General features: G+C 38.0%; 1 protein-coding gene across 2 annotated transcripts in view; it reads right to left on the reverse strand.

The window, feature by feature from the left end:
* Positions 1-14748, reverse strand: part of CCDC146 (coiled-coil domain containing 146) — a 104789-nt gene that overhangs the window by 82813 nt on the left and 7228 nt on the right. For both annotated transcript variants that reach the window (XM_064487653.1, XM_010984797.3), the window contains exon 2: positions 5435-5604. In XM_064487653.1, coding sequence (XP_064343723.1) covers positions 5435-5593 — 159 coding nt within the window. In that variant the 5' untranslated portion in view covers positions 5594-5604. The remainder of the gene's footprint in view (positions 1-5434; positions 5605-14748) is intronic.

Genomic DNA, 14748 nt, shown 5'->3' on the forward strand with positions numbered 1-14748 from the left:
TCCAAACATCAGTTTAGATTCCTTCCTCTCCCTCACCCCATCCCTAGCCATTCAGACTCTAAGGCCACATTTTATACTTCCTTAGTATCTCTCCTGTATGTATTCCATCCTTTTCCCCCTTGCTACTGCCTTGGTTCAATCTCTTCACATTTCATCTTGATCACTGAAATGGCATTCTAGTCGGTGATACGGGGGAAATGGAAAAAAAGATGCATTTAAAAGATATTTAAAAGAGCAAACCAAGTGACAGAATACAGGAGGAGAATTTGGTTTGGGAGGAGAATCATGAATTTAGTTCTGAGCATATTTAGTTTGTGGTAACATGGGCTCATCCAGGTGAAGGCACTCCAAGTATGTGCACGTGTGGGTGCAGGCAAAGCTTAAGATAGGAAAGGAGGCTCACGGTGGATGCCATGGATATGGATGAAACATCCCCTCATGTCCTGCTGCCTCCGAAAAGCTTTCTCCAGATCATCTCAACCCACAGAGAATGTTCCTTCCATTTAATTCTAATCACACTATTTGCACCTTCCAGGTTCACAACCACATATTGCCTTTTGTTGATATTTATTTCCCAATATTCTTAGTTCCCAAATTAAGCTTCTAAAGAAAAGTACCTTTTTATATGCTTTATGCCTATGAATGCCCACAGTGCCTAGCACTGTGCAGCATGCAGGAGGTCCTCAAAACAAAGGAGGAGCTGAAGGGATAAATTTGACTTCAGTAGCTTTAATAATAAGGATAATAAATATCTCCTAGCACAGAGCCTGGTACATGGTGGGTGCTGAATTGATATCTGTTAAATAGATTAAGAAAATGTCCCCCATTACTCTTCAAAAGCTTCTTACTATCTCAACTCTTTTCCAATCTGACATGCAACAAAACTTGGACATAAATATGTTTATTAGACATTTTGTAAGGAGTCCAACAGTTGATGGTTTTATATAGAACCTTTTTCCATGAAAAAGTCCCATATCAACAAGCCGAATCCATCTTCATCTACACACCCACAACCCTCGGATACTCCACACCCTAGCAGAATTTCATATTCTATACAGATGCGCACTTTCGCCTCCTTGGTGTTTCTGTCCGGTGTTCACACTGCCCGTTGTGTCTCCCAAATGCTCCTGCGCTACCTTTTCTCTGCGCTTTGGTTAAGTCAGGTCAAAGACTTAAACAATTATGGCACAAGAATTATTTTCAGGAAATGAAGAGAAGGGAGGAGCCGACTAGTCCTGGTGTAAGCGAAAGAGCCAAATGGCTTAGGCAAAACACTTTCATGTTTTGATTTTGGCTCTCGGCATTAAGACAAGAATCACTTTATGGCTTCCAAGTCTTGGAAAAGTTCAACATCTGACACGCTGACATTTGACAACCAAGATCACACTTAGAAATCAGTGCTACTTTACTTTACAGATGAGAAGTAGGAATCCTAACTTGGAGAATACCATGAAAGGTACAACTTACATTAAGACTGAATGTGCAACAGACATGATGCTTTGAACAGAGACACACACACTATTTGTTAAAAGAACGAGTTTAAAATACTAAATATTTACAGCTTGTTTCTGTGCAAGGTCTTGAGCCAGGTGCTGTGTAGGATACACATAAAATAACACACGACCCTTGCCCTGGTATTGGATGAAAAGAGTTGCATGTGGTCCATCAAAGTGTATGTCCTGGTGTAATATTTTTGGAAAGGCATTTGAAGGTGTCAGTTAAAGCTGAATATAAACTTAAACTATGATACAGTAATTTGACTCCTAGGTAGACACCCAAGATAAATGAATTCATGAGTATTAAGCATGCACAAGAATGATCATGGAGCTTTATTCACAATCATCCAAAACAGGAAACAATCCAAATCTCTAAACAGAATAGAACAGACAAACACATTTCATTTATTTACACAAGAGAACACTACACAGCACTTTTTAAAAATTAATCTATTGCCACACACAATGCTATGAATGAATGTCACCTATTCAGTGACTAGTGGGAATATGGCAGGAGTATGGCAGGAATGAAGAAGAGATAAATTCAAGAGATATTCAATGGAGATATTTAAGTCTCGAATGGAGAAAGAACACAGGAGGAGAATTAGGATTGGGAGAATGATGAGTTTAGCTCTGAACATGTTGGTTACAGGCATATGTAAGAAAGTAGCGGAACACTCAGTATTTGTGAGGTTTACCCTATAAATGTTATATTTTAACAAAAAAGTTTTAATGAAAGTTTTCAGTGGAACAACAAAAGCCTGTGGAGGGCCAGGCCTCACAGTTAGGCAGCAATGGCAGAGCTGGGGAGCAGGTGTCCAGCTTTAACCCACATAGTCCATTGACGGGAATCACGTGACTTAGGTGCCACGCACCACTCTGAACATCAGTCCCAATGTGTGAGTTAACACAGTGTAGTTCCTGCCCTGGAAGGTCTTATTGTTTAATGTGATCATAATGACAGTGAGGAATTAAATTTTCTATGCAAAATATTATATGATGAGAAGATATTTAATAAGTATCTATCAAGGGCCTAGTACCAAGTGACAGGTACAGCCTACAAATGCTGTAAGAGTTGACAGGTTGGAGAAAACGCTTGTGAGCTGGATGCTCAGGCCAAGTTTCTTGAAGGACATGGGAACTGAGCCAGAATCTGAAAGGTTAAGAACAGATGCAGAGGTTGCCAAGTGTGGCCTATAGAAGTGTTTTATCTGATTTTTTTAGTTGGAGTTAGCACAGTCTTTCAAGAGGCAGTGTGACTAGGATTGTGGACAGCCATCACCTTGTATCTGTCATGCTTTGTGAATATGTGCCAGTTTCCTAGCCATCTGAATGTGGAGCGTAACGCAAACAGAAGAGGATGAGGGCCTAAGTGAGTTATTAGATTGCAAAAATAGTTTGGGCCCAAATTGTAGAGCGCCATGAATGCCATACTGAACACACTGTGTTGGCAATATTAGATGAGAGCATGACACACATGTTTTACAGCTCAGTAGTGCTGGGCCAATTGTGTGACTAGCATTAACAACAGTAAATACTGTAAGCAGCTTCTGGTTCTTTCAATGTGATGCCAAGCATATGAGCCTTTGGAAGTAGATTTCTGTGCGCTTTCTTTCAGAACTTTTGATATTCTGCAGATACAGCTTCTGTTTAGGCAACTGAAGGAGGATAGCTTATACAAAGTAGGTTAAAAAAATTGGTAAGACTCATAACTCTTAGAGGAATGTTAAAAGAATTAGAAAATAAAACTATAGATGCCAATTGGAACAACCTCCGGGGTGTTTATTACGGGAATAAAGTTGTTTGAAGCCTATAACTCATTCTGCAAGATGTTGCTGGCTAGAGGAAGAGTTCTCATGCAGTAAAATTACTGACGTAATTACTACTCAAAACAGTTCTGTTATCTAAGGTATCCACTTTATCAGGGGCTGGTCATAACCAACGATTAATAACTCTATTTTGTGCATACATGTGTATTGAGAGATGCTTGAAATATTTAATGACTTGTTATATTGAAGATCAATATACAGAAGAAATTGTCCTAATTTCTCCTTTGACTTTATAAAGCAAACCTTTCATGCTTCTTTATCTGTGGCTTAAAACATTTGATTATAATTTTTATTGTTAGCATAACCTTTGATAGAAATAAACTCTAGCTTTATTTAATAGAATTACTAAGGGTAGTGGTATGAAAATAGAAATACTTTTGCAAAGTTGGACACATGATGGATTTTAGCAGAAATAGAGAATCCTGATCACTGGAAAATATTAAGACTAGAGATATGAACTCATGGTTTTAAATATATAAAGACAGACATATAAATAGATATGAACTTGTGTAGGTAAATATGTTTATGCAGCTATTTCACAGCTCTGAGAATAGTGCGAAGCAATGACAGACCAATAGCAAGGAGCATGCCCAGCACTGAGAGCTTAGTTTTCAAATATTCTCCACTAAAATAGGGACCAGAGATCCTTTGAGAAATGGCTGATCCCAGGTTTGGAGCAAAGAAAATGCAAGATGAGCCTAGAACATATTCTTACAACAGAAAGTTAAAAGGTGCATAAAGAATTAGAGAAGCATGTCAAAAGGATAAGTGAGCCTTCTTGAAAGGGTGTACATTGGCCAAATCTGGGACAATAGAAGCATCAAAATGAATAATGGTAATAATGGATTATAACCCATTGAACAGAATAAGAACTCATAGGTCAACCTTGAAAGATGGATGGATGGAGGGAGGGAGGGAGGGAGGGAGGGAGAGAGGGAGAGAGAGGAGAGAAGAGAGAGTTCTTTCTTACCATAGGAAGCCAACTAATAAATGTAGAAGAAATGATGGAATTAGAAAATTGCCACTTGACAACCACCATGACAATAATTAATCTGGGCAAGAATCATCAAGAGACATAAAACAAGGAGGTGAAAATTTGAAGAGGAATAGGATACTTAGCCTCAGTGAATCTCCTCGTAGTTGCTTATTAATTTCAAACAAAAAATAATAACTTTACTGGGGAGGAAGCTGGAAGTCACCACCTTAACCAAAAGATCAAAGTTGAAAACATGAGCAATGGGACAAGCTGACATCATTGTTCCTGATACGGTGTTTGTATGTACATACAAAGTAAAAAGCTCAACAGTAGTTGCAGCAGTTCTTTAAAACATTTACACCAGCAAAATACTTGGGTAGGAATTTAGTTTTGCTTCTCAGTTTTAAGTAAATTCTGATTTTGCTTGAAGACTTTTTTAGCCTATTTTTGTAATGACTATCAAATTCCTAGATGTTTTGTTCAGTTATAGTCACATAAAGTTAAGAGTCTAGAATTCAGGTGTCCTCTAAACTATTTTTTACAGTACAGCTCTCAGGCATGACAGGTTGCATATGTGGCCAGTTATTGTTTTTTAAAAAACTCCTCATATATGGTTATTCCCTATATGTTCATCTTGTTTTTTTTTAAAAAATCAATGAGACAAAAATCAAACAAAAATCATAGTCCCCTTTTTGCTTCTTTGCTAATAGGAAACAGCATATTTTAGTGTTCTACTGCAGTAGCTACATTTAGTTAGGTAAATGTATATACTTTTTATCTTTATTTGACAAGATCTTTCTTCTTCATTTTGTGGAAGTAAATGTAGTATATCCAATAATGAAAGAAACCTCTTCTTTTATTTCACTTACCAACCCACCAAATGTACTGCAGATATGCACGTATTTATTTTAGTATAAAACCATCAGAACCTACACTACTGCATTAGTCCAGGGTTAAATAATAAACTTTTGGAAGAGAAGGTAGGGATGATTTTATTTTAAAGTGCTTCAAACTGTACATATTGCCCATAGGTTACACATAATATTATTTTGCTAATGACATGAGCGTCATCTGAATTTTTAAAAAGATAATGATTCAGGTCTTACTTCAGTAATATATAAAGAAAAATATACCTCATGCAGACAAATGAAAGCTGGAGTTGTAGATAAATCCACAGACCGCTCATCTTGGATGTTAATTGTAGGCGGTATGGCATAAACAGGGTCTCCTTGATCCTTTTTGCCTTCCTCCTCTTCCTCTTCCTGTTCTGTGTCTGTGGTACTGTCTCCCATTTTTCACAGTTCTAGAATAAAACCATTCCATATTCAGTTATTTAGGGATGTCTTCACTTACAAAGTAAAGTTAATAGAAAATAATAAAAGCAAGCAAAGCAACTGGAGTAAGCTATTCAATGAAATTATAGATCAGGAAAGTTATTACAATCACATTATTATCAAAGGCTGTTTTGTTGTAAGGATACTTTCCACTGAAACACTCAAATAAATAATTCTAACTTTAAAAAGTAGGCTATTGTTGGGTTAATTGGGAAAAAACAACATAACTAGAACATAAGCTCCATGAGGGCAGACACCTCATTTTGTTGACTGAGCGTTGTACGAGGCAATCAATTACTAATCATTGATAGCATTAATAAATACAACCTTCATTCTTAAAATAGAATACAAAGTTAATTAAAATTAATTTTGGAAAAATAAAAACCAACACTCTGTGGCACCCATTCTGCCGTAGGCATGCACCTGTGCACTAGGCCTCCAGGCTCACTGCTCAAAGCCCACACTGCTGCATGGCCACAGCTCAGGCCTGTGCTCGTGCATGCTGCCGCCTGGCCCGTCTCTGCTGCTCATGTGCATGCTCAATTGTCTCATCAGACTTCACTTGCAAAACATAAGCTCAAAAATGAAATTATTAAGGAGTTCAGGATGGTGACACCAGAGCATTAAACCAAGTGCAGGGCCCTTCTGAGAGTGGGTCCTTATAGGATTGCCCAGGTCACACACCTATGAAGCCAGCCCTGTGTACTGGCCATACATCTGCTCATAGAGTCAAGTAGACCCAGAGTAGATTCTTAAAAGGACCCCTGTCTTGGCCTGCAAGGTTTCTATTGGCTCATTTTGGTGGCTTTGGGATGTCAGCCCTTCCAAAAGAGCTGGTAAGAAGCCTCTGTCACATAAGAGAATGCCAATCTAATGCTCTTTTGATCTCTGACACATGTGAATCTGCACTCAACAGAAGAGCATACCTGCATTCTTCTCTCGCCAGAGAAGATAACTCCAACTGTCATAAGTTTAAGGTCTGAATCTTCTGTATCATCTCATATCTATCTTATAGATTAGCTACTCCTTGATGCTAATGACCCCCATTCTTTTAACATGGAAAAATATGTTCTATAATGTGGATCCAGAAGGCATAGCAGGCTCTGGTTCCTGAATTTATTAGTCAGGTGGCCACAGGCATGTCATTTATTCATTGTCTCTTTCCTCCTCTCTAAGATAGGAGTGACAGTAACTAACTTTTCTGTTTCATAAAGAATATATGCAAATTAGATGTGATGATGCCTCTGGACTTCTAGCATCCATTCTGCTAGCTCCAGTTTTCTGCCACAGCCACAAATTACACATGCACTTGTCTTTCTCCTCCTGCTACAAAAAATACTTCATAGGTGGTTGTGTGGACTTCCATCAGGAGGCACCAATGACTGGTTGTTGTCTTTCTTTATGTGATGTTAATAGTCAATGATATTGTTTGGACCTTCCTTCCTTTATCACACACAGTTTTTAATGCCATAAAGCAGTTTTTTAAGAGAACCTATTATTATTCATATTATTATTACAGCATCATAAGACTTTACATTTGGCCAGTAATCACAGTTTATCATTTAAATCTTCAGGGAGCTGGAAATGGTTTGGTGATATATCTAGATTTGTTTGTGTTAATAAGCTAAAATATGTATGTTCAGTTATTTCATAGATGAAAATGTTAATGACTTTCCCAAGCAAATATTTCCTTCAGAGCATTAGACTGTACCTATCATTTTTAGCTTTTTCTTTAAGAAATATTTCTTTTTGTAATTGAAGTACAGTCAGTTACAATGTGTCAATTTCTGGTGTACAGCACAGTGTCCCAGTCATGCATATACATACATACATTCATTTTCATTTTAAGAAATATTTCACATATAACCATAGTAACATAAACAAATATCAATTCATGAGTAATTTGGTTTTATCCAAACATTTTTCACTTCCCCTTTCCACTCTCCATATTATTTTGAAGCAAAACTTAGACACCAAGACTTAATAATATATCCTGAAGAATGCCATAATAATATACAGAGATAGTTCTCATTCCATTTCACATGAGCTGCATAGCTCTCCTTTGCATAGATGTGCCACAAGCTAGTCAAATAATTCCCTATTTATAAATACATGGAATGTTTCCAGTTTTCTGTTATTACAGTTCTGCAAAGTATAGTACATCTATTTATTTAAAAGTATATTTTGAAGGCTTTTGGAATCTTTATAATCAAGTTGGCATTAACTTGAAAATTTAAGTTCAGGAATCTTCTCAAAGCATAGCAACTTTAAATAAAGTTACCTAGGCAACAAAAGAAGTTGCTATGCTGAATTTGTACAAATTGCTCAGTCTGCTTAAGGTTTCAATCTCTATTATCTTGAAAACATTCTAAATATTTTAAGGCAGGTAAAAACATTTAACAGAGGGAAGCAATTAACAGACACTATAACAGAGTTCTGATAGACATTATTAGACAAAATTTGACCCTTACAAAACAAAGGAAGACTAAGAAAGTAATAAAACACAATAGAAGCAAATACAAAGGTCTCATATGAATTCAAATCTAAAACACTAATTAATCTAATTAAATAATAGGGACAAAAAGGCTTAAGTAGCTAGCAAAGTTTAACAGATAATATTCAAGGATTAGTTAATATAGGATCGCAAAGCCCACTATACTAATATTATTATGCTGCAGGCAATATGATTAATTGAGAGCTGTAAATCAAACAAAGGAATAAAATATATTCTCAGGCTACAGTGATATAAACAGAATATTTACAAAACATCTTAAATTCCTGGTGCAGGAGGAACTACATAGCTGTCAAGTATAGTGATTCTAGAGACGTACATCTCGGCAATACCTAAGTCAGTTAAGCAGATATTTATTGAGTTGTCTTATGAAGACCAAGAGTTTACAAAGATGTGATTTACAATCTAAAGAGGAAGCAAGGTAGGAAAATAACTAGTTCGATATAATACAAGGTAAGACAAAATAAACCTAAATAAAAAGCCATGTTCTTAGGAAGGTAGATAAGGCTTAAAGAGCAGCTTGTATCTTAGAATTTAGATTTTCATCAACAGGTATTGGAAGACTTACACCTTTGGCAGGGAGGAGTTAAATCTGAGTTTGTAAAGATGTTGGTGACAGTGGGAAGAGTGGTTTGGAAAGGGTATGAATTTGGAGGCAAGGAGACAATTTAGAGGCTATGAGCCAGCCGCTGTGCTGTGGGTAGGAGACAGATGCAGTGGTGAGCAAAACCAGACGAAGTCCCTGGCCTCACGGGGCTCACAGACTGGTACCAAGATAGCAATTAATCGAAGAATCACAGAGATAAATATAAAAGTACGAAGAACTGAAATAAGTGCCGTGAACATGTGCACACAGAAGCGGGAATACACAGCACTGCACATTCCCAGCAGGCGCTTTTCACGTAGCAAGTTGTGCAGTGAGCAGCCCTGACCAGAATGTTAGATGTTGAGAGCCTGAGCCCAGGGAGTACCATGGGGTGCTGCAGGGGTCCAGAGAAGAGAGGGCATGGCTGTATGAGGCCTTCTAGAAGGGAGAGGACATGTACTGAGCTTTGACACAGAAAAGCAAAAGGCCAGGGAAGGAAAAAGTAAGATAAATAAAAGCTTTAGTTCCATTACAGAAGAACACTGAACTCCTATATTATTCACACTTCATCTCGGGGCTAAAAGATAGAGCCAAAACAGGAAGCTTCCCAAAGAATAATTAAGCAATAAACATTGCAGGGTATGCCTTGTTTTGTAAGACACACCACTACTTCCTCTTCTCGAAAGTTAAAGGGGCGATCATTAATTTGTTTTGATTTTGAACTCTTAAGGAAATTTTTCAACAGTTACCAGGTGCACACATGAAAAACCAAATACCCTATGCACCAGAGAATGGGGCAGGATATACAAATGATGTGACACTGTGAAGGTAAAATGATAACACTTGCTTTAAGAAAGATGTAGCAGGAAACCAGGATGACTTGTCACTGAACCAGCACACATTTTGCTTATTTTAGAATAGCAGGGTAGAATGTAAAGTCAAACATGGTATTTCTCTCCCAGTGCCACACAGAACCTGAGCATTCTGTTTCATAATTTAGGTCTTATAACTGCCCTGGGAACAGAACATAATCACATGCTCCTTTCCCCAGCACTCATAGCTAGAAAAGGTTAGTTCCATGACCCTTTCTACAGTAACTCAGATCTAGATCCCTTGGAGGAAGGGGAAAGTCTGGGACACCTAATTTTTTTTTCAGTTTCCTATATTCATTAAAAAACATCGAAATGTCAAAATAGGGTTATAAAAATTGTGGTATATTTAAAGTTATATGGCAAGTGCCTCTCAATCCTGTCAGTGTATCTCTATGATTATGTGAATATTCTCTTTTGGAGATAATGTTAAAAGCCTACATTGAAGGCTTTTCTTTCTGAGAGGCCTCTGGTCCACAACCTGACAGGCTCAGAATACTGGGCAGCCAACCCGACACGCAGCCTACAGGTACCTCAGATCCACTTAATTCAATAAAAGCAGCAGCAGCAGCAGCAGCAGCAGCAGCAGCAGATCCTAGGACCTTGGCATTTCTAAATGCAACCGATACAATTATTGAATTTATTTATTTCTATATATAACTATATAATACTACACAAAGACAAGATTAGACTTGAAATATTTTTTAAAGATATAGATACAGATTTCAGGTCATTTCTTTAAAAAAGAGGGTGTAGAAAAGCTTTGTCATTCAAAGAACCAACAGATCAAACCACAACTTCTTTCTGTTCCTGAAAAAAACAAAAGAAAGAAAAAAACCCTCTCAAAAAAGAATCCTGAAAAATAAAAAACAAAACAACATAACTGCACAACATTCTGGCACAGGAAAAAAAAACTGCCATCAGTATGTACAGATAAATTTGTCTCATAATCAAAGTGTTAAAAGTAACACTTGGCTTGGACACCTGTAACATGTGGGTTGGACCATCTTTAATTAAAAACATACATACACATAAAATAAAACAAAACTCTTGAGAGGAAGCTCCAAGTGCATATCTAACATTTAAATGTTCACAATATTAGATAAAGTGTTAAATTATATGCATTTGTAACCAATGAGGAACTTGTTAATTGCTCACGGTCATGAATAACCCAAGACTCTTAAGGATGAGCTCCCTTCCCTGGGATGGAAGGATGCTGGAGAGTTCTAGCCCTACTCCCAACTCATTTCTCTGTCCTTTTGTCTCATTATACGTACCATACTCCCACCCTACCCCAAACACAGACCCAAGAAAAGTTACCCATTCTTTCTTTAAACTTCATATATCTTTCCCCCTTTCTTCTCAGAAATGTACACTGCTGAAAGAAGCTCTATAGTACTCATTTCTGAGTAGGTATAACATGTAGGGTTGTGACAGTGAGCATCATCCCTGTGGAAGAACTGTCATGGAAACAGACATAATTTCTGTCTCTAACCTATCCTCCTGGTTGCCCTCATTGGCATGCAGATGCTCCTGCCCAGTGGTCATTCACCTGTACACCTAATAATGAGAACATGCATATAGTCCTTTACAATTTAAACAAAGCTTTCCCTCATATTGTTTCACTTAGTCCTTACCACAACCATATTTCATAAGAATTAGAATCTCCATTGTATAGATGAGGGAACTGAAGGTCAGAGAATACAAATGATGTCCCTAAGATCACACAGCAATAAATGGCAGTATTTATTCAGACTCGTGTTCACTGGCTTCAAATCCCTTACCCTTTTCCATTAAAACTCTACAAGACACTCGCCACGGCCTTAGCAAAGCCTGTCTTCTTGGCCTCCAGTAGTGGAAAGCAGGATCAAGAATACAGGCAGGCTGATGGAATTCAGCTTCTGTCACCGCAAAGGTGTAAGGCAAGGACCTCTTTAGCAAAGAGCAGCCCAGCAGAGTAAGTCAGTTAAAAACACATTCATTCTTGTAAAGCAGTGATTATTAGGCAGTCCATGAGGTCTAAGACTGAGCTGTGCAGAACAATGGGCTACAGAATTTGTTGTTATAGTTACAAACCAAAGGAACGCCTTCACATATACAAAGTATGACAAGAAATGCTGATCTTACATCTGCAATAATTTACAGTCATTCTGCAAGTCCAGTCAGGCTTCAGAAATTCAAAGAGTGCCTATGAGGCTCTATTGGTTTCCCTATTAGTTTCCAAATAATTCAGTAGTAAGCAGAGACTGAGTTCCAAAGGCTGTGGGAGGTATGGAATGCCCAAGTAGCTCTGAAGTTGACAGTCTTCCAGAAGTTCTGTTAAGGACAGATTCTACATGTTTACATGCAATCCAGAATCCTCGCATTGCAAGCCATTCTTTACTCTTGCTATGAAAATGTGCATGTTTTTCAAACTCCATTGTCTTTGCTTGAATTTTTTAAAAATGATATCAGAAAGCACATTCATAACATTACAGCAGTAGTCTATCCTATCTAATTAGGCCATTGCCTTACAAACCTCATCTTTCATTTAGACCTTTTCTCTTCCCCATACCATAGTCAGTAGGAACTGTGGGTCTAACACAGGTCTGTTTTCCTAGCAAAGATCTTCATGAAATATAGGCTATCACTGCTTCCCATCTGCAACAGCCAGGTCTCACCCTTCCTCTTCTTCCTCTCCCTTCACCTCCTCTCCTATCCCCTCCCCTCCTCCTCCTGTTATTTCATTTAAGACTGGGATTAGTGGCTTTAACTTAGTCTAGCAAGATGACAGCATGGGCTAATGGAAATGACTACATGGAAGTTCCTCAGTTTAGGCTTGGATCTCATTCCTCCCCTTCCTGTGTAATCCTGGGCAAGATATTCAGCCTCTAAGTGGCTGTTTCCTTAACTAAAAGATGATTTAAGAGTTATTGTGATGATCAAATGGGGCAATGCGTGTGAAGTCTCAGCCCAGACCAGCATATAGCCCTCAATAAACAGTAGCTTCCTTCCATCACTGCCTGGTTCTTTTGCTCTCATGTATAATATGCCTTAAATTATTTTTATAGGGAACAAATCAACAGAGGTCAGCCTGGGGCTAGACCAAATTATTTCAGGAATCTGTGGTCTGGAAAAGGTGATCTGGGTCCTCTTCAGCATGATTTTGTCCCCGAGCTCCCCTTAAGATTTGGTGTGAAAGTCTTGGTAAACCTAATCTTCAAATCCCACTGAGATGTTTAAAACTAGGATAAAAAAGACTGTAATAGGATATTACATCCTGGAGAGGGAGAAAGGGAGAGACTAAATTTTTTTTAAGTTCTGAAGAGAATTGTGTCAACTCCCAATCAGGGAAGAGCCAGTTTTAGTAAGTAAAGCAGGCAAAATTCCCTCTGTCATGTCTAGAAATTTCACAGCCTCCTCCTTACATTGCATGAGTATTTCCTGTTCTCAGGCTTCCTCTGGCCCAAGGCAGATCTCTACTTTTGTCTTTCTCTTCCTGGGCAGCATCCCTTACTCAATGTCTTTCCTTCCTCTAAAGGCAAATGTTCTTACATTACTTACAGGGTTAGTAGAGTATTTAGCAAGTCAATCTTCCTACTTTACATTGGAAGAGGAAATTAAAAATAAAAACAAATAAACAAACAAAAAAACCTCTCTCTGAGCTGGGGAACAAGGAGAGGTGGTGAGGAAATAAGTTGGCATGGACCCCTGAGGCCCCCTGTCCACTCAGAACCAGGCTCAGGAAATGAAGTGGTGCAACTTGGACATTCACGGACATCAGAGAGATAATGTGTCTCCTTCCTCAAGTGGGACTTGGGGATAGTGGCAAGGTTCCAGGGCCATCACTAATTCTACCCCTTCATGTGATAAAGCAGAGAGGACTATCTGGCAGAGAGGGCCCAAGACATTCCCAGAGCGGTGTGGGAGAGGTTTTGAGGCTGGCTATGAGCGATGTATCCCAAGAGCCCTTGATGTTATATGATGAAAAGACATGGCTTCAGAAAGCTTTGTGGTCTATAAAACTGAGAACCAGATGGGGATGCAGAATCCTCAGAAATGCCAGCATGGAGACCATATCTGAGACCCAGGTGGATGCACATCTCAGGACGAGTGAGCATGGTCAGACACCAACTCCTGACTAGCCAACCATCCTGAAGCCATAATGCTACCCAGTAACCATGAACTTGGATCTTATGCCCAGTAGGAGAGGAAAAGGGAAACATGAATTCAGTAAAACTTAAAAAAAAAAAAAACACCTTTATTGAGGTATAATTTATATTCAATAAAACTCACAATTTTAAGTATACAATTTGCTGAGTTTTTTACAAACATTGACAGTTGTGTAATCACTGCCACAAACATTCCCATCGCTTTAAAAAAGTTCCTTTGTGCCCTTTACATTCAGTGCCTCTTCCATCTCCATCCCCTCCATACCAGGCACCTGGTAACCACCAGTAGTTTTGACTTTTCCAGAATTTCATGTAAATAGAATCATGTATGTTTCTGGCTTCTATCATTTAGCATAAGGTTTCTGAGGCTCATCTACACTGCTGTGGATATCAGTATTTTATTTCTTTTATTGCTGAGTACTACTCCATTGTACAAATACCCCATGGTTTATTTGCCACCTTCCAGTTGATAGACATTCATTTCTCTTTTTTGGCTATTAGGAATAAAGTTGGTATGAACATTTAAGTACAACTATTCATATTCATTTTTCTTGAGTAGATACCCAGGAATGGAATTGCTCAGTCATATAGTAAATTATGTTTAATTCTATAAGAAAATGTTCAATTGTTCTCCAAAGTGGCTGTACCATTATGTATTCCCACCAGCAACGTATGAGAGTTCCTACTGCTCTACATTCTTGTAAACACTTGGTATTGTCAGTATTTTTAGTTTTAGCCATTTTTGTGGGTATGTAGTGGTATCTACTTTTAATTTTTAATTTGTGGCTTTAATTTACATTTCTATGACTTATTATGTTGAGAATCTTTTTATGGGCTTATTTGCCATTTATATATCTTACTAGGTAAAGTACATATTCAATATTTTTTGCTCATTAAAAAAAAATCACGTTTTCTTCCTATTATTTTGTAGAAGTTCTTTGTGTGTTCCGGATACAAGTCCATCAGTATGTTTTGTAAATATTTTCTCTCAGTCC

The sequence above is a fragment of the Camelus dromedarius genome, chromosome 7 (assembly GCF_036321535.1).
Source record: "Camelus dromedarius isolate mCamDro1 chromosome 7, mCamDro1.pat, whole genome shotgun sequence".
NCBI lineage: Eukaryota > Metazoa > Chordata > Mammalia > Artiodactyla > Camelidae > Camelus > Camelus dromedarius.